The 27,736-nt window shown below is 47.1% G+C and overlaps 2 protein-coding genes across 8 annotated transcripts in view; one reads left to right on the top strand and one right to left on the bottom strand.

Annotated features, from left to right (window-relative positions):
- The window catches only part of LOC308661149 (uncharacterized protein), a 46,789-nt gene extending 41,153 nt beyond the window's left edge, over window positions 1–5,636 (bottom strand). For 2 of the 5 annotated variants that reach the window (XR_014024899.1, XR_014024900.1), the window contains exons 1-3: window positions 5,358–5,518; window positions 1,711–1,780; window positions 1,298–1,388 (exon numbers count right to left, since the gene is read on the bottom strand). Coding sequence is in view for 3 of the 5 variants with exons in the window: in XM_081315945.1 (XP_081172071.1) it covers window positions 1,298–1,368 (71 nt within the window). In the remaining 2 variants the exon portion in view is untranslated. Of the gene's footprint in view, window positions 1–1,297; window positions 1,389–1,710; window positions 1,781–5,357 lie in introns of all 5 variants that reach the window. The other 3 variants (XM_081315945.1, XM_081315946.1, XM_081315947.1) reach the window with 2 other exon arrangements.
- A 10,238-nt stretch (window positions 5,637–15,874) lies between these two features.
- The window catches only part of LOC308661150 (uncharacterized protein), a 46,069-nt gene continuing 34,207 nt past the window's right edge, over window positions 15,875–27,736 (top strand). For 2 of the 3 annotated variants that reach the window (XM_081315950.1, XM_081315948.1), the window contains exons 1-2: window positions 15,875–16,078; window positions 25,703–26,092. In XM_081315950.1, coding sequence (XP_081172076.1) covers window positions 26,022–26,092 — 71 coding nt within the window. In that variant the 5' untranslated portion in view covers window positions 15,875–16,078; window positions 25,703–26,021. Of the gene's footprint in view, window positions 16,079–16,685; window positions 16,800–25,702; window positions 26,093–27,736 lie in introns of those variants that run through there. The other variant, XM_081315949.1, reaches the window with a different exon arrangement.

Below are 27,736 nucleotides of genomic sequence, written 5' to 3'. Positions count from 1 at the left end.
TTGTGGAGTCGCACCAAAGGCAGGAGCCCCGCCCAATAACCTTGTCAGCTTCTTGGAGAACAGCGTGAGTCACACACACACACAGAGGGGGGGGGGAGAGAGAGAGAGAGAGAGAGAGAGAAGGGAAGCACAAGTGCCTCTCTCTGTCTCTCTCTCTGCAAACTGGGAGCCGCAGAAGTCTGAAAGAGCCACACGCGGCTCCAGAGCCGCAGGTTGCCAACCTGTGCACTAACTTAACATCTGCCATGAGTCACTTTAGAACTATGGCAAGAAAAGTCACAAAATGGGGCCAAACTCGCTTAAGTGTCTCACTTAGCATTATAAATGTCGTGGTTCTAGGAGGACCACCTGTATAACATTTCCCTCTCTTTTTACAGCCTGGGAACTTAAAGAGAGGGTCCGTCCTGATCTTTTTGCTTTGGTGCACTATGCAGCTGCTCTTATCTGACTGCTCCCTAGGCAACTCTTCCTCTTCCTCTTGTCTCCCAAGGCCATTCCCACATACCATTATAATTGGCTTCCTTATTTTTCCTCCTCCGCCATCTGTGATGATGATTTCTGATAAGGTTTAAAACCAGTCAGATGGGCCTGGTGGAGTTCATTGCCTGTTGTGATTCCGTGCTAGCCTGTGGATCCCGGCAGCTGAGTCCGGGGAATCACAGGAGGAGGAGGAGGAGGAAGAGGAGGGGCCTGGGGAGCCATCAGAGTCGGAGGAAGGCTCTGATGAGCCCCCCCCCCCGGGACTTACAATCTGATGAAGAACCTGGCCCCTCCACTCGTGCTCAGGATGAGACTCAGATGTGCTGGGAAGCTGAGTCAGACTTTGAGGACGCACCGCTGGAAGACACTATAGACGCTCGCAAACGCCGACAGGTTACAAGAGCAGGAGAGAAGGAGGCAATGGGGCGGCTCCAGGGGAGGAGGAGAAGGCATTGAGAAGCCACACCTTGGGACTGCATAATAAAAAGGGAAGGTGTGGGCAGGGCTGGTTGCTGAAGGCAACCAGTTTGCAAAGGATTCCAGTTTCAACGGCTCCTGTTTTGTTTGCTTTGCCTGTGAAATGTTTCCTGTTTGACTCGTGCTCCGTTTTGCTTTTGGGACAATGATCAGGTCTGTAAGTCAGATAAAAGGGGTTGGTTTTCCAGCCTGGTGGTTAAAACAGGGCTTTGTCTTTGTGAAGTAACAAAGACGTACGTAGGCCGGGAGCAGAACAATGCCACTGATAAAGGGAGCAACTCACTGCTAAGATTTGCCGTTTCCCTTCACCCATTCAACCATGGAAGGAGATTTGACTTACCTGTGGAAGGAGATATTATTGCCCAGTGAAAATTTGTTATTGCAGTTTATTGCACAACATGATTTCACCATGACTGTGTCTGTCCCACGAACTGTGGAAGGCAAAAGAAGCCAAGCCAATGAAAACCTGCCAGAGACCCATGTCCCAAGCAACATCCCTTGCTTTCATAACCACCACTACTTTAGTAAGCCCCTCCTGCTCATCACTCTTGTACCCGCCCCCAATTCTCTTAGTATTTCCTGTTCAAGCCTCGCTGTGCTATTTCTGCAAATTTCCCTACGTTTTTTATATTATTCCAAACCATGCATTTTTCTCAATGTGCCAAGATTTTCCAGCATTTCTTGCCCACGTTGGACAAAAAGAAACAAACAATTGGATTTCAAATCTCTAGAAAGAGACAGCCATTGCGTTACCTGGTGTGGGGGTGTGTGTCCAAGGTCATTCACCAGAGGTATTATTTTTCTTTCAGAGGTCAAAGGAAACCTACAGCGAAAAAGAGGGGGGGGGAAAGAAAAAAGACTTAGATTTTGCACCGTGACCAGATTCATATATTTTGCAAAACCATGATTTAAACATGATTTAATTACAATTTCATTTTAGATTGTATTTTATTACTATTTCATCTTAAATTGTATTTTATTTTAATTCCATTTTAAATTGTATTTTATCAAATTCCATTTTAAATTGCCTTTATCAAATTTTAGTAACAATTTGTTGCTGGAACTTTGCACTTTGATATGGCTCAAGGGCTAATCAATAAAGACAAATAAATAAATAAATAATAAAACATGATTTAACCACTTGCCCATGTAAACAAGGCTGTTCCCCCTGTTCCCGTTAAGCTTTTTAGGAAAAAAAACTTAAAACATTTAGCAGCGTATGACTTTTAACTGTTATACTATACTGACTTTTAATTGTGTGGATCATCTAGAACAAGGGTCTTCAAACTTGGCCCTTTTATGACTTGTGGACTTCAACTCCCAGAATTCCTCAGCCAGGCATGCTGGCTGAGGAATTCTGGGATTTGAAGTCCACAAGTCATAAAAGAGCCAAGTTTGAAGACCCCTGATTCTAGAACAAAAACACAGTTATTTCTTAAATGAAGAAACCAAGCACCTTTTAGTCTGTTATACAGCACACTAAAAAGCATCAACTGTCACACACCACTTTACAGCTTAGCATAAATTAAGAACTGAAGGCCACAAGGATTAACAACTCAAGTACCTATTTCACTTCCCTAATATTTATGTCTACGAGACAAGTACACACCCAACCCAGGCATCTGACAGATGTTCCCTCCCGCGAGAGCCCATGAATCTAGAGAGACATGTCATTTATGTATTCATTAAATGCACATGCTGCCCGTCCTCTAGGCGGCTTTCCAGAGAGTTAAAAACAACAAGATAAAACATTAAAATCTAAAAACATTAAAATCCAAAGTGAAGACTCCTGCGAGTCCCTCGGACTGCAAGGCGATCAAACCGGTCAGTCCTAGAGGAGATCAACCCTGACTGCTCTTTATAGAAGGCCAGATCCTGAAGCTAAAACTCAAATACTTTGGCCACCTAATGAGAAGGAAGGACTCACTGGAGAAGAGCCTAATGCTGGGAAAGATCGAGGGCAATAGAGGAAGGGGACGACAGAGAATGAGGTGGCTGGATGGAGTCACTGAAGCAGTAGGCGTGAGCTTAAATGGACTCCAGAAGATGGTAGAGGACAGGAAGGCCTGGAGGAACGTTGTCCATAGGGTCGCGATAGGTTGGACACGACTTCGCAGCTAACAACAACAACAACCTTTTTTTGGGGGGGCGGGAGATGTCTTTTGCTTTAAAGAGCCTTGGTGGAGCAGTGGGCTAATGCCTCCTTAAGTAACACCAGCTGCCTGCAATTAGTGCAGGTTCGCATCCCACCAGGCTCAAGGTTGACTCAGCCTTCCATCCTTCCGAGGTAGGTAAAATGAGGACCCAGATTGTTGGGGGCAATTAAGCTGACTTTGTAATAATGCCGCTTGGGGTGTGTGTGAAAGCCCTAATAAGCAGGCATATACATAGAATGAAGGCTACTGCTAAGCTTGTAAGCCGCCCTGAGTCTTCGGAGAAGGGCGGGATATAAATGGAATTAAAAAAAAAATCCACCCCACTTAATTAGCATTACTCTACACTGAACACCTTACGCAAAGAGAAAGACCCCAGGGGAGAGCTAAAAGGAAATAGATGAAGATGACCAGCAACAAGGCAGATTGACTTGGCAATGAGAGTACCAATTATAATTCATAATATGAATAAAACTGGAACGGCAGTTTTGTCTGGTGGTGAAAACACCTAGCTAGAAACCAGGATTTGATGCGTTGTAGTCCTGCTGGCTGAACTTTGGGCCACTCACTCTCAACCCACAATATACGGCAGGGGTGTCAAACTGCCGGCCCGTGGGCCGGATGCATCATAGCAAAAACGTGCCCACCCCACTGCTGGCAATGGCAAAAAAAGTCACGATACATCGCAACACATCGCGTGACGTTGCGAATTTGACACCCCTGACGTAAGGCATGTCAGGCTTGGCTGATAAAAGCTGATCAGTCAATTTCTGTCTGCACTCAGTAACCAAACAGACCCTGCAGCGGTGGGAGGGGGGGGGAAATACTAGTGGGGGGGGAGAAATGTGAACAAGAAAACTCAATTTTAAAAATGTCTGAAATCTCCCTCTTTGGGCAGCCTTTTCCTTGCAAACTAATTGACTCATTACGGGCCATCGTGTTGGTGTCGACAGATGGATTTCCTCCAGGAGGATCTGTCCCTAACCTGGTCCTTCCAGCAATTTCCATCATGACCCTGTAACCAAGTCCATTCTCTGTACTGGCCCCTCCTCTTCTTCTTCTCTTTCCTTCCAGCTTTTCAGCATCAAAACCTTATCCAGAAATCCAGGTCTTCCCATTAACAGGTCCAACTCATTTTTTTAATTTAATTTTAATTTAATTTTAATTTAATTGGATTTATATACCGCCCTTTCCCGAAGGACTCAGGGCGGTTTACAGGGTAACTTAAAACAAGAAATACAAAAGTTAAAAACAATTAAAAATAATTACAACAGTCCCTGAAAAAAGTAAAAAAAAAACCAATTAAAATTAAAATTTTTTGCTCTTCCGTTTAGGGCAGCGGTCTCAAAAGCTTGGCCACTTTTAAGAACCTGTGGACTTCAACTCCCAGAATTCCCCAGCCAGCTTGGCGTGCTGAAGAATTCTGGGCATTGAAGTCCACAAGTCTTAAAAGCGGCCAAGTTTCAAGACCCCCCCTAATCCAGGGGTGTCAAACTGCCGGCCCGCGGGCCGGAGCGTCACAGAGAAACCGCGCCCATCCCATTGCCGGCAATGGCAAAAAGTTCCAATACGTCGCACGATGTCACGTGACGTCGCGAGTTCGACATGTCTGCCCTAATCTAAGAGCAGTGTTTCTGAACCTTGGCAACTTTGAAGAGGGGGAGGGACTACAACTCCCACAATTCCCCAGCCAAGCCCAGCTGGCTGGCTGGCTTCTGGGAGTTGAAGTCTAAACATCTTCAAAGTTGCCAAGGTTCAGAAACGTGGCTTTTAAGGCAGGGTGGTCTTCCAACTTGGCCCCTCTAGGACTTGTGGACTTCAACTCCCAGAATTCCTCAGCAGCCAAGCCCGGCTGGCTGACTTCTGGGAGTTGAAGTCTAAACATCTTCAAAGTTGCCAAGGTTCAGAAACGTGGCTTTTAAGGCAGGGTGGTCTTCCAACTTGGCCCCTCTAGGACTTGTGGACTTCAACTCCCAGAATTCCTCAGCAGCCAAGCCCGGCTGGCTGACTTCTGGGAGTTGAAGTCTAAACATCTTCAAAGTTGCCAAGGTTCAGAAACGTGGCTTTTAAGGCAGGGTGGTCTTCCAACTTGGCCCCTCTAGGACTTGTGGACTTCAACTCCCAGAATTCCTCAGCCAAGCCCGGCTGGCTGAGGAATTCTGGGAGTTGAAGTCCACAAGTCGTAAAAGGGCCAAGGGGAAGGCGCCTGTTGAAGAAGAGACCGGCTGCAGGTTAGGCTTGGCTCACCTCCTCCGTCTCTCCAAGTTGGCCACCTGGCAAACCGCTCGAGCCAGCTAATTCCTCCCTTAACGGCAGGGAGGCGGGATTTGAACCCAGGATCCTCAGCCTTTCCTCCCTTCTCTATAAGCCTCTCCTCCACGACGGCCACTTTTGAAGCCCCCGCCGCCGCCGCCCGTTTTCCGCCTCGCACCAGCAACCAAATGCGACTTCTTAACCAGGCAAATCCCGGACCGGAAAGTGCCTCAGCAAATTTCTTCCCCCTTGTGAAGCCGCCGCCCGTTTTCCGCCTCTCACCAACAACCAAACGCGACTTCTTAACCAGGCAAATCCCGGACCGGAAAGTGCACCAGCAAATTTCTTCCCCCTTGTGAAGCCACCCGCCAAAACCTTCCTCCTCTTCCTCCGCCGCTTTTCCTCTCTAGCCGCTTTCCTCTCTCTTTTAAGCTTTGCAGGATGGGGCTGGTTTTGGTTGCTGGGATTCAAAAAAAAAAGGGTGGGGTGGGTTTTTCCCCCCTAACATTTAAAAAAAAATGTCTATGCTTAAAAGTGCATCTACCGAAGCAGAAGCATCGGAAGGGTGGGAAAAACGATGCAAAACAAGCCCGGCTGCAACGAAAACACGCATTTTGTTTTGGAAAAAATAAAATTAAAAAAAAATTAAATGGCACGTGAGAATGCAACCGAATCCGAACCTTGCGGGTTAAAACGTTTGCTAGCGGCGGGGGGGTGGGGGGGTTTGAAGAGGGGAAGGCAAGGTTGGGAATAGCCAAAAAGGTGGGTAAATGTCCCTGCCGATTTTTTCCATTTAAGACTAGATGAAGAAGGTTTGGGTTAGAGCAGGTTCCATTTGAAATCCGTGGGAAGTCATTTCCCATCATTCTCAGCCTGCGGTCGCTGGGAATGATGGGAATGGTGACCTCCCACGCATAATAATAATAATAATAATAATAATAATAATAATAATAATAATAATAATAATAATAATAATAATAATAATAATAATAATATAAAGTTGGAAGGGACCTTGGAGGTCATCTAGTCCAACCCCCTGCTCAGGCAGGAAACCCTATACCATTTCAGGCAAATGGCTGTCCAGTCTCTTCTTAAAAACCTCCAGTGTTGGAGCATTCACCACCTCTGGAGGCAGGTTGTTCAACTGGTTAATTGTTCTCACTGTCAGGAAGTTTCTCCTTAGTTCTAGGTTGCTTCTCTCCTTGACTAGTTTCCATTCGTTGCTTCTTGTCCTGCTTTCAGGTGCTTTGGAGAATAGCTTGGCTCCCTCTTCTTTGGGGCAGCCCCTGAGATACTGGAACACTGCTATCATGTCACCCCTCACCCTTCTCTTCATTAAATTAAAAATTAAAATTAAACTACACATACCCAATTCCAGCAACTGTTCCCTATATGTTTTAGCCTCCAGCCCCCTAATCATCTTGGTTGCTCTTCTCTGTACCCTTTCTATAGTCTCGACATCTTTTTTACATCGTGGTGACCAAAACTGGATGCTTGGAGGGCCCCGGTTTGGGAAAGGCTAAAGAAATTGCTAAGCACATTGATTTGTGCTTTAAATTGTAAGCCGCCCTGAGTCTTCGGAGAAGGGCGGGATATAAATGGGATTAAAAATAAAAAAAATAAAATAAAATGGAAAGATTCCCGGCCCTGCCTGTATTGCTAAAGATGCAGTTTTTTAACCCCATTGCCTGGAAGTGATACCCAGTTATTACAAAACAATTGGGCTTCTTCTCAAGTAGACCAAAGCACGCTTGAACTGAGATGTTTCATCCCCATACGTTTATTTAGAAGAAAATAATTGGTAGTCTTTTAATTGGCAGCAAATATAAAAATAATTCTGACTTGTAAGATTTTGTTATTTGTGAAAGAAACCCGGAAGCTGAATTGAGCAAAGCTTTCCCTCTGAATTCTAGAGGGGGGATGGATTCACACAAACACACGGCCTTAGCTGAGTTCAGCCCTTAGCAGTTACATCTGCATAAGATGTGCTGACCTTAAATGGTTTTAAACTTGGTTAGCCTTGGGGTATGTAAATCTGCCCCGTGCAATTTATATATTCTGCAAATTCAGAAAATGAATTAATTCAGCAGCCAAGTTAAACAAGTTGCAGGAATGTAGTCATCTACAACTAGGCATTCATGGAGAACAATTTGTGTGGCTAAGAGTTGATACCAGCTTGGTGGCACATAATTAATCACAGTATGTTTTTAAAAAGATGGGACTGAAAAGGGTTTATCCTTGGCCAATCAGTTCTCTGTGTTCAGAAAATATACCCAGATAACTATAGTTTATCCTTTTGGGTGTGCAAACCCAAACCATTGGACTAAAATGTCTGCTGCCAATCCCAAAGGTGCTATTTCAACAGACAAGTGGATTTTTTTCTTTGAAGATGTTTTGCTTCTCCAAGAAGCTTCTTCAGCTCTGACTGGATGACGGGAATGGAAGGATTTATATTCCTTGCAGACAGCTGGTCATTTGCATTTTTAAGAGAGTCCTTGAGGCCACTTGGAGGCTTATCGGTGTCCTCAGGGCCACTTGAATAGGGCAAATGTGTGTGGAGCCACACTGGAAGTCAGGACTTGTTATGGATGGCTGAGTTTTCGTAACATTTCACAGTAGGCTTCTGAATTGATGGTCGAACCACATTCCATGAACTTCACTAGCAGTACTCCTTTGGCATCTTCACATTTGGCAGATTTTCTATGGCACCACTTCCAGTGTGGTGTTGGTTCACGATCATGCTCACCCGCACACCGCTAGACTCACCCAAGAACTTCTGAAGCAGTTCCATTGGGATGTTTTGGATCACACACACACCCCATAGCCCAGATTTGGCACCAAGTGACTCCTACTAAGGAATTTCAAACCTTGTAAGGCGTTATGACAAAGTGCCTCAATTTGGCGATTATGTTGAAAAGTAATGTAGTTTTCTAATGTGTACAAAAGCAAAGTCAAGAGGGGAAGCTGGATCCGCTTAACGACTGCATGATTCACTTAACAACTGCAGTGATGTGCTCAGCAGTTGTGGCGAAAAAGGGTTGGATTATTATTCAACAACTACCTTGCTTAGTAACAGAAATTCTGCTTCCCATTGTGGCTGTACGTCAGGGACTATTTGTGCCTTTCTCCTCTGGTCTTAATGACAAATGGTAATAATTTATTTTATTTATTTAATTAGTTTTCTATACCGCCCTATTCCCGAAGGACTCAGGGCGGTTTACAGGGCAGCATATAAAAGACCCCCTTCATGGATTACTGCCTTGTCGTGGCGAAGGGGCTTGCGTAATTCAATGAAGCTATGAGCTATGCCGTGCAGGGCCACCCAAGACGGACAGGTCATAGCAGAGAGTTCTGACAAAACGTGATCCACTGGAGAAGGAAATGGCAACCCACTCCAGTATCTTTGCCATGAAAACCCTATGGACAGTACCAAAAGGCAAAACGATATGACGCTGGAAGATGAGCCCCTCAGGTCGGAAGGCGTCCAATATGCTACTGAGGAAGAGCAGAGGGCTAGTACTAGTAGCGCCAGAAAGAATGAAGCGACTGGGCCAAAGCCGAAAGGACGCTCAGCTGTGGATATGTCTGGTGGTGAAAGGAAAGTCCGATGCTGTAAAGATTTTTTCTCCATAGGAACCTGGAATGTAAGATCCATGAATCAAGGCAAGCTGGACGTGGTCAAACAAGAGATGACAAGACTGAACATCGACATCTTAGGTATCAGCGAACTAAAATGGACAGGAATGGGTGAATTTAATTCAGATGACCATCAGGTATACTACTGCGGGCAAGAATCCCTCAGAAGAAATGGAGTAGCCTTCATAGTCAATAAAAGAGTAGGAAAAGCAATACTGGGATACAATCCTCAAAATGACAGAATGATCTCAGTTCGAATCCAAGGCAAACCATTCAATATCACAGTAGTCCAAGTCTATGCCCCAACCACCGGTGCTGAAGAGGATGAAATTGACCGGTTCTATGAAGCCCTACAGCACCTTATAGAACTAACACCAAAAAATGATGTCCTTATCATCATGGGGGATTGGAATGCTAAAGTAGGAAGCCAAAAGATAACCGGAATAACAGGCAAGTTTGGCCTTGGAGTACAAAATGAAGCAGGGCACAGGCTGATAGAATTTTGTCAAGAGAATACGATGGTCATAGCAAACACTCTTTTCCAACAACCCAAGAGACGGCTCTACACATGGACATCACCAGACGGTCAACACAGAAATCAGATTGACTATATGCTCTGCAGCCAAAGATGGAGAAGCTCTATACAGTCAGTAAAAACAAGACCAGGAGCTGACTGTGGCTCAGACCATGAGCTTCTCGTTGCAAAGTTTAGGCTTAAACTGAAGAAAGTAGGGAAAAGCACCAGGCCAGTCAGGTATGAATTAAATCATATCCCTGTTGAATATACAGTAGAGGTGACAAATAGATTTAAGGAATTAGATCTGATAGACAGGGTGCCTGAAGAACTATGGACAGAGGTTCGCAACATTGTACAAGAGGTAGCAACCAAAACCATCCCAAAGAAAAAGAAATGCAAGAAAGCAAAATGGCTGTCTGAGGAAGCTTTGCAAATAGCTGAGGAAAGGAGGGAAGCAAAAGGCAAGGGAGAAAAAGAAAGATACGCCCAATTGAATGCAGAATTCCAGAGAATAGCTAGAAGAGATAAGAATGCCTTCTTAAATGAACAGTGCAAAGAAATAGAAGAAAACAATAGAATAGGGAGGACCAGAGATCTTTTCAAGAAAATTGGAGAGATGAAGGGAACGTTTAATGCAAAAATGGGCATGATAAAGGACCAAAATGGCAGGGACCTAACAGAGGCAGAAGAGATTAAGAAGAGATGGCAAAATTACACAGAAGAACTATACAAGAATGAGCTTAACGTCCCTGATAATCACAATGAGGTGGTCACTGACCTCGAGCCAGACATCCTAGAATGTGAAGTGAAGTGGGCCTTAGAAAAGCTGAGCAACAACAAAGCTAGTGGAGGTGACAGTATTCCAGCTGAGCTATTCAAAATCTTAAAAGACGATGCAGTAAAAGTGCTACACTCAATTTGCCAGCAAATTTGGAAAACTCAACAGTGGCCACAGGATTGGAAAAGATCAGTTTACATTCCAATTCCAAAGAAAGGCAGTGCCAAAGAATGTTCAAACTATCGCACCATTGCACTCATTTTTCATGCTAGTAAAGTTATGCTTAAAATCCTACAAGCTAGACTCCAGCAGTATGTGGATCGAGAACTACCAGAAGTACAGGCAGGATTTCGAAGAGGCAGAGGAACTAGAGATCAAATAGCCAACATACGCTGGATCATGGAGAAAGCTAGAGAGTTCCAGAAAAACATCTACTTCTGCTTCATTGACTATGCTAAAGCCTTTGATTGTGTGGATCATAACAAACTGTGGCAAGTTCTTAAAGAGATGGGAGTACCAGAACATCTTATTTGTCTCTTGAGAAACCTATATGCGGGCCAAGAAGCAACAGTGAGAACTGGACACGGAACCACTGATTGGTTCCAAATTGGGAAAGGTGTCCGGCAAGGCTGTATACTGTCGCCTTGCCTATTTAACTTATATGCAGAGCACATCATGAGAAAGGCAGGGCTAGAGGAGTCAAAAGTTGGAATTAAGATTGCTGGAAGAAATATCAACAACCTAAGATATGCAGATGATACCACTCTAATGGCAGAAAGTGAAGAGGAACTGAAGAGTCTCTTGTTGCGAGTGAAGAAGGAGAGTGCAAAAGTTGGGTTGAAACTAAACATTAAGAAAACCAAGATCATGGCATCCGGCCCTCTCAATTCCTGGCAAATAGATGGGGAAGAAATGGAGGTAGTGACAGATTTTATTTTCCTGGGCTCCAAGATCACTGCAGATGGGGACTGTAGTCAAGAAATTAAAAGACGCTTGCTCCTCGGGAGGAAAGCCATGGCAAATCTAGACAGCACACTAAAAAGCAGAGACATCACCCTGTCAACAAAAGTGCGTATAGTCAAGGCTATGGTCTTCCCAGTTGCAATGTATGGCAGTGAAAGTTGGACCATAAGAAAGGCTGAGCGCAAAAGAATTGAGGCCTTTGAACTCTGGTGCCGGAGAAGACTCCTGCGAGTCCCTTGGACTGCAAGGCGATCAAACCGGTCAGTCCTAGAGGAGATCAACCCTGACTGCTCTTTAGAAGGCCAGATCCTGAAGCTAAAACTCAAATACTTTGGCCACCTAATGAGGAGGAAGGACTCACTGGAGAAGAGCCTAATGCTGGGAAAGATTGAGGGCAAGAGAAGAAGGGGACGACAGAGAATGAGGTGGCTGGATGGAGTCACTGAAGCAGTAGGCGTGAGCTTAAATGGACTCCAGAAGATGGTAGAGGACAGGAAAGCCTGGAGGAACATTGTCCATAGGGTCGCGATGGGTCGGACACGACTTCGCAACTAACAACAACAACAACAATATAAAAGACAATATAAAAAGATAATATAAAGTTAAAATGAACTAAATTAATTAAAGCCCAACAATTAAAACAATATTAAAAAGCTAAAACCCCTTCAGTCCAGGCCTGATAGATCGAAAAGCCAGGTTTTCAGGTCCCGGCGAAATGAATACAGATCGGGGCAGTCCGGAGTTCCACAGGTAAATCATTCCAAAGGGCAGGCGCGCCCACAGAAAATTCCCTCCCTCTGGGGATCACCCGCCGGCACTCCCTAACCGGCGGCACCCTGAGGAGGCCCTGTCTGTGGGAGCGCACAGGACGATGGGAAGTTGATCCTCCCTAAGATAATCCGGACCCATGCCATGTAGGGCTTTATAGGTCATCACCAGCACCTTGAATCTCACCCGGAGGGCAACTGGAAGCCAATGCAGCTCGTGGAGAAGAGTTGTTACACGGGAGTATCGGGAGACTTCCATCACGACTTGCGCGGCTGCATTCTGCACCAGCTGAAGCCTCCGGGTGGTCCTCAAGGGCAGCCCCATGTAGAGAGCGTTGCAGTGGTCTAACCGGGAGGTCACGAGCGCATGAGTGACTGTGCGTAGGGCATCTCGGTCCAGATAGGGCCGCAACTGGCGCACCAGGCGAACCTGACTTTGAGTACCATAGTCTTTAAAAAGCTGCCCAGGATCACTCCTAATTACGATTAGGAGACCACTAAGAAACTCTTAAGGCTGGGAATCAAATCGGATTGGAGAAAGAACGCGACTAGAGGGAAGACAGTAACCAGGATAGCCTGGATGTGTCTTGACAAATTAACGGTCTTGGCTTGACTCAGTGGAGACATTCTCATTTGCCTAGGATTAAACCATTCTCCAAACATGGCCAGATCTGATTCATATTTGGGTGGAAGACCATGAGGAAATCCTTGACTGGGAAGTTGAGAGGAACAGTTGCAGGAACTGGGTGTGTGTCGTCTAGTGAAGACTAGAGGTGACATGATAATAGTATTCTAATATTTGAGGGGCTGGCTACTACAGAGAAGGGGGAGGTCAACTTATTTTCCAAAGAACCTGAAGGCAAAACAAGAAACAATGGAGGGAAAAACTCATCAAAGAGAGAAGCACCTAGAACTAAGGAGAAATTTCTTGCTAGTGAGAACAATTAATCCATGGAAGAGCTTGACTTCCAAAGTTGGGGAGTGGGTGCGCCATCAATGGAAACTTTTAAGAGCTTGGACAGCCATTTGTCCAGAATGTTTATAGGGGCTTGTGCAGGGGACTGGACTAGAAGACCTCCATGGTCCCTTCCTATTTTGTCATTCTGTTACGTGAAAACATCCATGAGAAACACAATGGCTGTACCATTTCTGTTCCTGTTAAGAAGATATGTCTCTCAACTGATCTTGAGAAGCTTAAGCAGAGCCGGGTAACTTGGAGAGGAGACCATTAAAAAGAGCCTTGGTGGAGCAGTGGGCTAATGCCTCCTTAAGTAACACCAGCTGCCTGCAATTAGTGCAGGTTCGAGTCCCACCAGGCTCAAGGTTGACTCAGCCTTCCATCCTTCCGAGGTAGGTAAAATGAGGACCCAGATTGTTGGGGGCAATTAAGCTGACTTTGTAATAATGCCGCTTGGGGGTGTGTGTGTGAAAGCCCTAATAAGCAGGCATATACATAAAATGAAGGCTATTGCTAAGCACATTGATTTGTGCTTTAGATTGTAAGCTGCCCTGAGTCTTCGGAGAAGGGCGGGATATTTATTTTTTTATTTTAATTCCGTTCATTCCGCCGGGACCTGAAGACCTGGCTCTTCGAGCTCTCTGGCCCAGGCTGAGGATTAATTTTATTTTAACTGGGGTTTTATTTATACAGGGATAAATATAATTATTTTAAACTTGTTTTTAACTTTTGTATCTTGGTTTTTAATTACCCTGTAAACTGCCCTGAGTCCTTCGGGAAAGGGCGGTCTATAAATGTAATAAAATAAATAAATAAATAAATTTATATCCCGCCCTTCTCCGAAGACTCAGGGCGGCTTACAAGCTTAGCAGTAGCCTTCATTCTATGTATATGCCTGCTTATTAGGGCTATAAATGGGATTTTTTAAAAAAAGATGTTCAAGTGTTTCTCAAACTTGGGAACTTACAGCTTGTGTGGACTTCAACTCCCAGAATTCCAACTCCCAGAAGCTAGCTGTGGAATTCTGGGAGTTGACGTCCACACAAGTTGAAGTTGCCCAGGTTGAGGAACGCCGGCCTAGAAAGAGGTTGAAAGCTACGTACCAGGTGACAGCCCATCCTTCCATAACGTTGCCAGGAAAAAAGAGTGCAGGGCACGGCCACGAGGCTACCAAACTGGTTTTTGCCTGATTGACCTCCTGACTGAATGTCCAGTTTCTGCCTATCTGCACTGAAGCCACTCATCAATGCCCACAAACACCTTCCAAAGAGGAGGGGTGGGCAACCATTCCTGCTTGAGCAGTGGGTCGGACTACACGACCTCCAAGGTCCCTTCCAACTCTAGAATTCCGTCTTCTCTGGATCTATGGACTTCAACTCCCAGAATTCCTGTGCCAAGTCATAGTTGCCCATTCCTGCCATAGAGATAAAAAAAAAATAGCGGTGCAATGTAGGCCCTCGCTTCCGGTTCTCCTACGACTGATTTCCATCTCCAGGAAAGGCGCCAGCCGGCTGTCTCGGTGCCGGTTATTTCGAGCTGGATCGCGGCGTGGGGCCCTTTCCATCGCCCTCGGCTGATACCCACCTTGGCAGGGGCCGATGGGATTGGAGTCCAACCCACCCTCTGCTCTTTAAGAGTGTCATTTGTCTGCATTTGCTTTCGCCAACTCGAAATCCCTGGTTTATATTGACTTAGGACTGGATCGCCTTCTTTAGCGATCGATTCCCTTTTAGGCTCGGGAAAAAAAAAGAGCGCTGACCGCGGTCTCTTTCATTAAGACGACTCGATTCCAAACGCGTTTTCCTTCCCACCGTTTTTAATCCGAAGCGAAAGCGATTCTCCAGCCACGCCGTCCTCGGGAAGCAGGGAAAACGAAGCCACGTGCATTTACGGCCAGGGGTCTTCAAACTTGGCCCTTTTATGACTTGTGGACTTCAACTCCCAGAATTCCTCAGCCAGCGTGCCTGGCTGAGGAATTCTGGGAGTTGAAGTCCACAAGTCGTAAAAGGGCCAAGGGGAAGGCGCCTGTTGAAGAAGAGACCGGCTGCAGGTTAGGCTTGGCTCACCTCCAACCGTCTCTCCAAGTTGGCCACCGGGCAAACCGCTCGAGCCAGCTAATTCCTCCCTTAACGGCAGGGAGGCGGGATTTGAACCCAGGATCCTCAGCCTTTCCTCCCTTCTCTATAAGCCTCTCCTCCACGACGGCCACTTTTGAAGCCGCCGCCGCCGCCCGTGAATTTACGCCAGGGGTCTTCAAACTTGGCCCTTTTATGACTTGTGGACTTCAACTCCCAGAATTCCTCAGCCAGCAAAGCTGGCTGAGGAATTCTGGGAGTTGAAGTCCACAAGTCATAAAAGGGCCAAGTTTGAAGACCCCCTGATTTACGCAATCCAGAGATTAAGTTGCAAAAGGAAAAGAGGGGGGGGGGAAGGAGAGGGGGAAAAAAAGTCGCCTTTCGGGTCGGGAAAGCCACCCAGCGCCCGCGCGCGCTCCATTGGCGGATCGAAACGCGCAGCGAAAGCGCTGGGTAGAGGCGGGCGGTACCATTTCAGACCCGCCCGAGGGTGTGTGTGTGTGTGTGTCTTTCGCTCCGCTTTATTCCCCAACCTCTTGAAACGTTACGATTTCACACATTAGAAAGCGAGCGCAGCCAACCAAGCCTTTTTTTAAAAAAAAAACAACCGCAGATTGGCCTGAATTACGGCAGAAAAAAAATGTACAAATAAAAAAAAAGAGGGGCGCCTCCCTTCCTCGAAGTGGAACAAGCCATGTCACCCTCTTCTCGCCCTTCCCCGCCTCCCAAGTGGAGCAAACCATGTCACCATCTTCGCGGGGGGGGGAGCGGGCGGGCGGAAGAGAGGCAGGACGGGGAGAGAGAGAGAGAGAGAGAGGAGAGGAATCCCGGGCTTTTAAGCCGTGGCGTTTTGGGCATAAACTTAAGCCGGCCCAGCAATCCTTAAGACCGGAAGGATCTCGTTCCCGCTTTTTATTTTTTTGTAAATCGGCCGTTTTGGCGCGATCGTGTGAACCCGGCCTCTTGCGTGTCGCAAGCAGGGAAGAGGCGGCAGGGCGAAGGAGAAGAAGCGGTGGTCGCGGTGAGTTGGCTTGGAAAGAAGCCGGCGGGAGGTGCGGATCGGAGGGCGGAGGCGGCTTCCCCAAAGCGGACGGAGCCCGGGCTGGCTGACGCGCATCTCCGGGCGAGGAGGAAACACGCGTCTCTCAACCGTAGACTTATGCAAAAGGCTAGACTGAGAGCACCCATTGTCTGAAGCGGGGAACGCTTTGCAATTGCGCGGGGGAAGCCATCTTGGTTTGTTTTTCCCTCCTAGCTTTTTTTGTGTGTGTTGTTGTTCCTCCCTCCCGCGGGCGCGGAAGTGGGAAAAATAATAATAATAATAATACTAAAGGGTTTGGCCCTAACTGTGAGTGGGGTGGGGTGGGTCGCGTGGGTGGCATGAAAAGGACTTAGCAGATCCGGAGTGCAAACAAAATCCGGATGACACACGTGCATTGCAGCAAAGCGATGCACACGTTACTTCTCCTCCCCCTGCTCTTGAATTTTTTGCAGATCGAAGGTTTGAATTTAACCCGGGGCTTTCATTCCCACGCCAACCCTGTGTGTTGAATTTGGTGAAATTAATCCTTCTGGGGCCGTTTTCTTGTTGCTGCTGCGATCAACTAAGCTGGAAACTTAGAAAGACCCCAAGATCGCCCGACGTTTTAAAAACCCATTTTTTTTTTAATCTTACTGGATCTCTTCGGCTGGGTGATTTTGCACGTGTTTAGGCACGTCTTTGAATGCAAAAGCGAGCCGGGGTGAGCTTTGACCCCATTGCTTAATACAGAGAGGAAGGCAAGGAAACGCACAAAGGGGAGGAAGATTGTCGCCTTTCCATCACGTGCGAAAGCCGGAACGTGGCTTGCTTGTTGGGGGTGGTGGTGGTGGTCTTGGGAATCTAATCGTGGCTTAATGAAACATGAGTGCCGGGAGTAGATCTGTGCGGCAGCCTCTTGTTTTTTCCCAGTTCTCTGAGCGTGCGTGTTGGTGGATGGGTTTTGTTGTTCTTGCTTGGAAAATCCAGGCTGCCGTGAATGTGTGAATTTGCACTGTGATGCTCGGGGGGGGGGGGGAAGGACCCCAGATTGTGGGTTTGCGTGGTAGAGGGAGGGATAAGGATTTGGAGAGGAAAATTAATTGCTGCAATTGGGTGAAGATTTCTTGTCTCCTTTTCCGGTACCTTTAAATACTGCAGCAACAACAACAACAACAAAAGTTAGCGTCCCTTTAAAATATAAGATAATGTGAATTTCTATTATGTAAACCATGGGGGGGGAACCTCTTGGAAAAAAGCTCTTGATGGTTTTTCAGCAATAGTTTGCCCATCGTTAACCCTCCAGTTTCCCATCAGAGCAGGGGGAAGGTTTCATTGGATGCACAACTTTGACGTGGTTACTTACACAAGAGGTGTTTGTGTGTGATGCAGCCACTTCCAAGTCTAATCTGAAACTTGAGCAATTAGGTATCCTTCTAGATTTTTTTTTACATCTATGGCTCCACTGCATGGTTTTTATTTCTTAGGGAGATTCCTGTGTACAGTGTGTCATTTTGGCTTGTGAACTTGCTAAATTCCGGCTCCTTGGGCGAAAGGTCGCTCTGCTAAGTTAAAATTCAGATTTCTCCAGAGTAGGATTATATTTCTATCCACTGTGACCTCAGCTGAAGCAGTTTGATAGAACTTTCTAAGAAAATGGACCTCTGTCACAAATTATCTATCTATCTATCTATCTATCTATCTATCTATCTATCTATCTATCTATCTATCTATCTATGCAAATTATTCAAATTGCTAATAAAGAATTTTGGGAGGCTGAGATGGCCATTTCGAACTCTTTATGTTCTCATCAGTCAGTCATACCCTTTATCTGAGATTCGAACCTGGGCTGATTGTATATTAGGCAGTTGTTTTAACTTGCTGAGCCACAGGTTCTTTCTCTCTTTTTATTAGCTAGAAGGCAAGGCAAATATATGTTAAGTATTTGTCAAGGCTTTTTGAAAACACCTTGCTAATTAACACTTTCATTCCTGCTTTGGCCTGTCTCAAGGCTTATCCACAGGATATAGTCAACTATGACAGCTCATTATTTGTGCAAATTATTCAAATTGCTAATAAAGAATTTTGGCAGGCTGAGATGGCCATTTCGAACTCTTTATGTTCTCATCAGTCAGTCATACCCTTTATCTGAGATTCGAATGGCCATCTCAGCCTCCCAAAATTCTTTATTAGCAATTTGAATAATTTGCACAAATAATGAGCTGTCATAGTTGACTATATCCTGTGGATAAGCCTTGAGACAGGCCAAAGCAGGAATGAAAGAGTTAATTAGCAAGGTGCTTTCAAAAAGCCTTGACAAATACTTACACACACACACACACACACACATATATATATATGTATTTATTTATTTATTTATTTATTTATTTATTTATTTATTTATTAGTTTTTATAAACCGCCCTTCTCCCGAGGGACTCGGGGCGGTGTACAGAGGAAGGAAGGTATACAGATGAACAATAAAAATAATAAAAACAATAGTGAAAACAAACTGGGACCCCAATTAACGCTATCATGCCAGGCCGGACTGCTGGAACAGGAAAGTTTTTAAGTCGCGTCGGAAGGTACGGAGGTCGGGGGCCATCCGGATTTCGGTTGGTAAGCTGTTCCAGAGGGCTGGCGCACCCACTGAGAATGCCCTCCCCCTGGGGGCCACCAGCCGACATTCCTTGAGCGGTGGCACCCTGAGGAGGCCCTCTCTGTGGGAGCGCACAGGACGGTGGGGTGCTGACATTGGCAGAAGGTGCTCCCGTAGGTAGTCCGGACCCATGCCATGTAGGGCTTTGTATGTCATTGTTAGCACCTTGAACTTCACACGGAAGGCAACCGGAAGCCAGTGCAGCGCACAGAGGAGAGGTGTGATATGGGAGTATCGGGAGGCTCCCAAGAGTGTCCGTGCCGCTGCACTTTGCACCAGTTGAAGCTTCCGAGTGGATCTCAAGGGCAGCCCCATGTAGAGAGCGTTACAATAGTCTAGGCGAGAGGTCACAAGGGCATGGGTGACTGTACGTAAGGAATCCAGGTCCAGATAAGGCCGTAGTTGGCGAACTAGTCGAACCCGGAAGGCCCCCTTGGTCACAGCTCCTATGTGGTCTTCTAGGGAGAGCTGCGAGTCTAGGAGGACACCCAGGTTGCGGGCCCTATCAACAGGGGGTAGTAACTTGTCCCCGATGTTAAGCAATGGGACGTTCTGAATATCCTGGCTTGCCGGAACGTACAGCCATTCAGTCTTGTCCGGGTTCAGTTGAAGCCTGTTCCTCCCCATCCATTCCCGGACCGCTTTCAGGCAGCGGGACATCACGTCTAGGGCATCACTGATATTGTTTGGAGTTGAGATAAAAAGCTGGGTGTCATCAGCATACTGATGGTACCCTACTCCAAAACTGCGAATGATCTCACCCAGCGGTTTCATGTAGATGTTGAACAGGAGAGGCGAGAGGACCGACCCCTGAGGGACTCCGCAAGCGAGAGGCCTCGGGGTCGACCTCTGTCCCCCTGTCAGCACCGACTGCGAGCGACCCTGGAGAAAGGAGGAGAACCAACGCAGAACCGTGCCTCCCACTCCCAGTCCCCTGAGGCGTCGCAGCAAGATACCATGGTCGATGGTATCGAAAGCCGCCGAGAGGTCTAATAAGACAAGGACAGAGGAATGGCCCCTGTCCCGGGCTCTTCAGAGATCATTCATCAGAGCGACCAATGCCGTCTCCGTGCTGTAGCCCGGCCTGAAACCCGATTGGTACGGGTCTAGATAAACCGCTTCATCCAGGATCTGAGGAAGTTGGTGCGCCACCACGCTCTCAACAACCTTCGCAAGGAAGCGAAGATTGGAGACTGGACGAAAGTTATTCAAAGAGGATGGGTCCAAGGTGGGCTTCTTGAGGAGAGGTCTCACCACCGCCTCCTTCAAGGCGGTGGGGAAGTGACCCTCACTCAGAGAAGCAGAGATGACCGCTAGGAACCAGCCTCGTGTCCCCTCTCGAGCTGCATAGGCCAGCCAGGAAGGGCACGGGTCCAGTAAGCATGTGGAGGAGCTCAACCTTCTCATAATCCTGTCCACTTCCTTAGGAGTTACAGGATCAAATTCTTCCCAGATGACGTCGACAAGACTGTCCATGTCTTGTTCTTCCATCTCAGCCCAGTTGGAGTCCAGGCCAGTTCGAATCCGAGCAATTTTATCCAGCAGATATTGACCGAATTCCTCGGCTCGACCCTGCAAGGGTTCCTCCCTCACCTCTTGGTTTAATAGGGAGCGAGTCACCCTGAACAAGGCAGCCGGGCGATTATCTGCGGACGCGATGAGGGTGGAAAAATAGTTGGATTTTGCCACCCTTATCGCAGCGAGATAAGACCTGGTGAGGATTCTTAGTCGCAATCGGTCGGATTCGGATCGACTGGATCTCCAACGGCTCTCTAGGCCCCGTCTCCGACGCTTCATCTCCCGGAGCTCCTCGGTGAACCATGGGGCTCGCTGGGATCTGCGCCGGGTCAGAGGCCGCAAGGGTACAACTCGGTCCAGAGCCTCCGTGGCTGCCTTTTCCCAGGCTTCCACTAAGGCATCCGCCGAGCTGTGAGCAGGGAGTGCATGCGTGTCCCTAAGCGCTGCCTGGAACTTATCAGGGTCCATTAGGCGCCTAGGGCGGTACCATCTGACTGGCACCGTGCACCCACGGTGGGGGGTGGCAAGGGGGAAGTCTAGCCGCAGGAGGTGGTGATCGGTCCATGACAGGGGCGTAACAGTTGTGGTACCCCCACCGATATCATCACGCCACCGTCCAGACAAGAACACCAAGTCTGGGGTGTGGCCTCTCTCATGAGTCGGTCCAGAAATTATTTGCGACAGGTCCATGGCCGCCATGGAAGCCATGAACTCCCGAGCCAGTTCGGACGATCCTCCCAGGGACGGTAGATTAAAGTCGCCCAAGACCATGAGTCTTGGGAATTCAACCACCAACCCTGAGAGGGCATCGAGTAGCTCGGGCAGGGCCACCGCTGCACGATTAGGTGGTAGGTACGCCAGCAGCAGGCCCAACTGCGCCCCTGGGCCGTATCTCAGTAGGAGAGACTCACACCCGACCATCTGAGGGACGGTGGTCTCTCGCGGGCTAAGGGATTCCCTGATGATAACTGCCACTCCCCCGCCCCTCCCATGAGCCCGAGGCTGGTGCAGCACCTGGAAACCTGGCGGGCAGAGGTCAACCATGTATGTATGTATGTATGTATGTATGTATGTATGTAAATTTTAAATTGCTAACAAAGAATTAAGGGAGACTGATATGCATTTCAAACTTATTAGTTTTCATCAGTCAGCCATACCCTTCTGAGATTCGAACCTGGGCTGATTGCACATTAGGCAGTTGTTGGAGAGGTGAAAAGCGGCAACTGCATATACAGAATTGTCCTTTTCAAAGCAAGCCTCTCCTCCAGCATGCCAGGCTTAGTAGTTTAAAATGGTTGCATTTGGGTTTATTTGGTGAACACAGCCATTGTTCCAATAGCTTATGTGACTCGGGCTACCATATTAAGTCACTTATGTACAGGTAGTGCTCAATTTATGACCACAATTGAGCCCCACATTTATGTTGTTAAGCGAGACGTGCGTTAAAGTGAGTTTTGCCCCATCTTGTCTTTGCCACAGTTGTTAAGTGAATCCGGCTTCCCATTGACTTTGCTTGTCAGAAGTTTGCAAAAAGGGGGGGGGTGTCACATGACTCTGGGCCACGGCAACCGTCGTAGATATGAGCCAGTTGCCAAGCCGTTGAATTTTGATCATGTGACCAGGGCGGATGCTACAACAGTCGTTAAAGTCACTTTTCCCAGTGCCGTTGTAACTTTGAATGGTCGCTGAATGAACTATTTTAAGTTGAGGGCTACCTGCAATGTATTTCTTTGGCTATTGTACGTTTTTATTTATTTATTTATTTATTTATTTATTTATTTATTTATTTACATTTATATACCGCCCTTTCCCTGAGGACTCAGGGCGGTTTACAGGGAATTAAAAAATCCAACATACAAAAGTTAAAAAACCAAATTAAAAAATATTAAATTGACCCTGTACACTTAAAACCCCAATTAAAATAAATTAGTCCTCAGCCTGGGCCAGAGAGCTCGAAGAGCCAGGTCTTCAGGCCCCGGCGGAATGATCGGAGGTCGGGGGCAGTCCTCAGCTCCACCGGCAGCTGGTTCCAGAGGGCAGGCGCCCCCACTGAGAAGGCCCTATCCCTGGGTGTCACCCGCCGGCAATCTCTCACCGGCGGCACCCTGAGCAGACCCTCCCTGTGGGAGCGCACTGGGCGAAGGGCGTTCGATGCCGGCAGCAGGTGTTCCCTCAAATAGCCCAGACCCAGGCCATGTAGGGCTTTATAGGTAATAACCAGCACCTTGAATTTCACCCAGAGGGCAACCTGAAGCCAATGCAGCTCACGGAGTAGAGGTGTTACATGGGAGTATCGGGAGACCCCCATTACAACTCGCGCGGCCGCATTCTGCACCAGTTGAAGCCTCCGAGTGGTCTTCAAGGGCAGCCCCATGTAGAGAGCGTTACAGTAGTCCAAACGGGAGGTCACAAGCGCATGAGTAACTGTGCGTAGGGCGTCTCGGTCCAGATAGGGACGCAACTGGCGCACCAGGCGAACCTGTGCAAAAGCCCCCCTGGTCACGGCTCCTATGTGGTCTTCAAAATTGAGCCGTGAGTCCAGGAGGACGCCCAGGTTGCGAGCCCTATCAACGGGGGGTAACACCTCACCCCCCATCGTTAGAGGTGGAATAACTTGGTTAACCCGAGATGCCGATATGCACAGCCACTCAGTCTTGGCGGGATTGAGACGAAGCCTGTTTCTCCCCATCCAGACCTGAACCGCCTCCAGGCACCGGGACATCACGGAGAGGGCATCACTGGGTTGGTTCTGGGTGGAAAGAAAAAGAATACAAAAGCTGTGTTTTGCTCGTCTTGATGGAAGTGCTTATAATAATCAGCGAATATGTGGATGTGTTGGGGTTTTAATGGGGATTTTTATATTATTATTGATTGTTTTAGCTGGGCTACTCTTTAATTCTTTTTAATTTTTGTATTCCGTATTTTTATATATGCCCTGTTCACCGCCCTGAGTCCTTCGGGAGATGGGCGGTATACAAATATAATAAAATAAATAAAATAAATAAATAAATATAAAGTACATTATTTACTGTGCAGCGTTCCAGCCAAGGTATGAGTTTATTATATTAAATTTTGTGTCTTTTTTTTTCCTTCTTCTTCTTCTTCAGATTTCTAGGCTTCTCTAAATTCTTTTTCTTTATTAATTCTCCCTTCTCTGGTTGATCTTATTCTGATCACATGCGCAACCAATTGATGAGTTTGCTATCGCTGTATCGGATTTATAGTCGTTCAGAAAATGCTTCAGAAGGAGACTTGTCAACTGCACGACAATTTTGTATGATGGTTCAGTGTTCTCCACCCGTTATTGGTGTGGATTAAAGCTTGAAAGATACACGTGGCCCTTGATTTTCATCCAGTATTAACCATTTATATAACACAGACTTCCAAAAAGCTACTTACGGCCTGTCCTCAAAGTTACGACTCTTGCATCCCCTCCCCTTGGTCACATATGTTTACATTTTGGTTGCCTGGCAACTGGCTCTCATTTACCACTGCAACAGGAAGAACGTGACTAGAGGGAAGACAGTAACCAGGATAGCCTGGATGTGTCTGACAAATTAACGGTCTTGGCTTGACTCAGTGGAAACATTCTCATTTGACTAGGATTAAACCATTCTCCAAACATGGCCAGATCTGATTCATATTTGGGTGGAAGACCATGAGGAAATCCTTGACTGGGAAGTTGAGAGGAACAGTTGCAGGAACTGGGTGTGTGTCGTCTAGTGAAGACTAGAGGTGACATGATAATAGTATTCTAATATTTGAGGGGCTGGCTACTACAGAGACGGGGGAGGTCAACTTATTTTCCAAAGAACCTGAAGGCAAAACAAGAAACAACGGAGGGAAAAACTCATCAAAGAGAGAAGCAACCTAGAACTAAGGAGAAATTTCTTGCTAGTGAGAACAATTAATCCATGGAAGAGCTTGACTTCCAAAGTTGGGGGAGTGGGTGCGCCATCAATGGAAACTTTTAAGAGCTTGGACAGCCATTTGTCCAGCCATGTTTATAGGGGCTTGTGCAGGGGACTGGACTAGAAGACCTCCATGGTCCCTTCCTATTTTGTCATTCTGTTACGTGAAAACATCCATGAGAAACACAATGGCTGTACCATTTCTGAGAAGACATGTCTCTCAACTGATCTTGAGAAGCTTAAGCAGAGCCGGGTAACTTGGAGAGGAGACCATTTAAAAAGAGCCTTGGTGGAGCAGTGGGCTAATGCCTCCTTAAGTAACACCAGCTGCCTGCAATTAGTGCAGGTTCGAGTCCCACCAGGCTCAAGGTTGTGACTCAGCCTGTTGTGATTCAGGGTCAGCCTGTGGGTTCGGCAGTTGGGTCGGAGGACTCAGAGGAGGAGGAGGGGGGTGTTGAAGACCTTGCTGAGGGGGTTGAAGATCTTGCTGATGAGAGCCCTCAGCCAGGCTCCTCCCACTTGGTCACCACGGAGACCCAGCTGTGTGAGCCTGACAGCGTGGATGAAGATGACCCACAGCTGGCCCTGTTCAAGGACGCCCGACGCAGGAGGCAGTCAATTAGGAGTAAACAGAGGAAGGCAATGGGGCTTCTCGGAAGGAGGCAGAGAGAAGCCACGCCCTGAACTCTAAATAAGGGGAATGTGTGGGGAGGGCTGGTTTGCTGAAGGCAACCGCTCGGATAGTTCGTGTTTCTTAAAGCTCCGGTTTCTGGGTTTGTCTTGTTCCGTTTGTTTTTGTAGTAATAAATTTGGCAGGCGTAATTCCAGCCTCTTGCCTTCTTGAAAAAGGGGTTGTCCCTGCCTTTTCTGCAGGGCCGGTAGCAGGCTGGTACAGAACACAGCCTTCCATCCTTCCGAGGTAGGTAAAATGAGGAGCCAGATTGTTGGGGGCAATAAGCTGACTCTCATTTACCACTGCAACATCCCACGGTCACGTGACTGTGATTTGCAACATTTCTTGTTGGTTTTTCCAGCGAAAATGAAACAAAAAAATGCCTATTTGGATATGTTGGATTCACTGAACAATCCTGTGGCTTGCTTAACAAACACGGGATTCGCTTTACCCTGCAGCGATTCGCTTTATGACCTGGTTAAAAACAGCTGTAAAATCAAGTCTAGTCATTATGGACTGCAACAAATTAAGATTGAAATTCTGGGCTTCCTTTGAGGTTGTATGTGGAGAATTATTTGTATTGCTTTTCTAAGAGCTCTGATCCACTGTGCTGTACTTCAGTTTTCTCTAGACATCGTAAATTCCTTCAGCTTTAAATTTTGGACTGACCAAGAGATTGCAGTAAATAACCTCTGAGCTGTCTTCTCATTCTATAATTCTGTAATTTTCAGCCTGCCTGATATTTGATTTGGAAATAAGCAGAATGAAATCTGAAATCCTTTACCTGCAATTATCCATCAGGGATGGAAACGGTAGTGGGCGAGAAGCGTAGTTAATTTTGTTAACCTTGGTTGTTTATCTCTTCCAGGTATTGCCAGGAAATATTATTCTTCCACTTGCTGGTTCAATGGGAGATGTCTATGACACAAAGAGATGAACGGTCAAAGTCCTAGAGAGGCATCAACTTGGTAGCCTTAAATACACTTTTGTGCTGGGCTGATCCTGACGTTTGGATGTGGGTGAGCTTTGTTGAGAAACCAACATGTTACCAGGAAGAGCTGTGTTTTGGGGGGATTTCCATCTTTTTCACTTGTAATTTCAAAGCATCCAGCTGCTGGATTTAACACAGGGAAGCAAGAGAAAGTCGGGGGATTTGGCTCAACCCCACAAGGGATTTCAGGACAAACATGGCAAGTAGCTGCTCAGTGGCCAACTGCAAAAACCGCCGGTGGCATGGATCCCGTGTCACCTTTCACAGGTAAGTGAGTTTGAATCTCATCTCATATACCATGTTTCCCCCAAAAGATGATCCAATTTTATATCTTCATTTGCTTCCAAAAGAGGCACAAGGTCTTATTTTTGGGGGATCTCTTTCCTGCTTACCTTAGGATTGCCGCAGCCAGGCCTCCCACGCCCCAACACCTGTTGCACTTCTGCCTGAGATCTTCGGCTGCTTGCAGCTGCATGCCACATGGCACGTTGCTCCGGTGCCACTGCTCGCGGCAGTTGGCTGCATGGATCGTCGTGCCAGTGCCGCTGCTCATGGCAGGAGTCTGTGTGGTGCATCACACCGTGGCACACGCACGATGACCACACAGCCTGCCATGAGCAGCAGCACTGGCGTGAGCGGCAAAACAATCCACACAGCCTCCTGCTGCAAGCGGCAACTTCAGTGCAGCCATAGAAAAGCTCGACCAGCAGCATGTGCGTTCCCACAGAGAGGGCCTCCTCAGGGTGCCTCCGGTCAGAGAATGTCGGCTGGTGGCCCCCTTCTCTGTGGGCGCTCCGGCTTTATGGAATCAGCTGCCGGTCGAGCTCCAGATGGCACCTGACCTTCGCTCCTTGCGACGCGGTCTGAAGACCCATCTATTTGAACAAGCCGGCCTGGCCTGATGGGGATATGTTGGGGTTTTAATGGGGATTTTTATATTGTTATTGATTGTTTTAGCTGGGCTACTATTTAATTCTTTTTAATTTTTGTATCCTGTATTTTTTATATGTGCCCTGTTCACCGCCCTGAGTCCTTCGGGAGAAGGGCGGTATACAAATATAATCAAATCAAATCAAATCAAATCAAATGACAGGTGTCGGATTGTGGGAGGCCTGGCTGCAGCAGGCCTAAGACAAGTTGGGGGCAGCTCCACCCCACTACCCCGGCCCTAACTTGATTTTTACACATGGGCTCACCCCCAAACTAGGCCTTATTTGGGGGGGTAGAGCTTATATTAAGTGCAGTTGTAAAAATCAAGCTAGGTCGGGGTAAGCAACCTCGGCTCTTTTATGACTCATGGACTTCAACTCCCAGAATTCCTGATTCAGGAATTCTGGGACAGCCAAGGTTGCCTACCCCTGAGCTAGGTCTTATTTTCGTGATGGGACTTAACACAGTATCATTTTACTCCACATCTGCATATGCTGGAAGCGGGAAGGAAATTGATGCAAACGAGGAGCAGTAAAGACGCTGCAGGAGTGGGCTCCCATTTGTGGCCATTCCAGCCGTTTGTCTCTGTGTCCAGAGGCCAGCGTGGAGAATAACCCTGGTCTGGATTTAGATAAAATATACCACTGAGATTTTGAAGCAAGGGTAACCCCTGGCTTTAAATTAGTAGTGAAAATAGAGAAGACTGTGTTTGAACTCAATACAGGTAGTCCTCGACTTATGACCACAGTTGAGCCCAAAATTTACGTTGCTAAGTGAGACATTTGCTTAATTTGCCCCATTTTAGGACTTCTTGCCACATTTGTGAAGTGAATCACTGCAGTCGTTTAATTAGTAACACGGTTGTTAAGTGAATTTAGCTTCCCCGTTGACCTTGTCAGAAGGTCGCAAAAGGGGGTCCCATAACCCCCGGGACAACGCAACCGTCACAAATATGAACCCAATTGTGAAGCATCTGAATGT

The sequence above is a fragment of the Vipera berus genome, assembly GCF_964194415.1.
Source record: "Vipera berus genome assembly, chromosome: 2".
NCBI classification, from domain to species: Eukaryota; Metazoa; Chordata; class Lepidosauria; order Squamata; family Viperidae; genus Vipera; species Vipera berus.
Note: the sequence above shows the minus strand (reverse complement) of the source record. Positions and strands in the feature narration are given on the sequence as shown.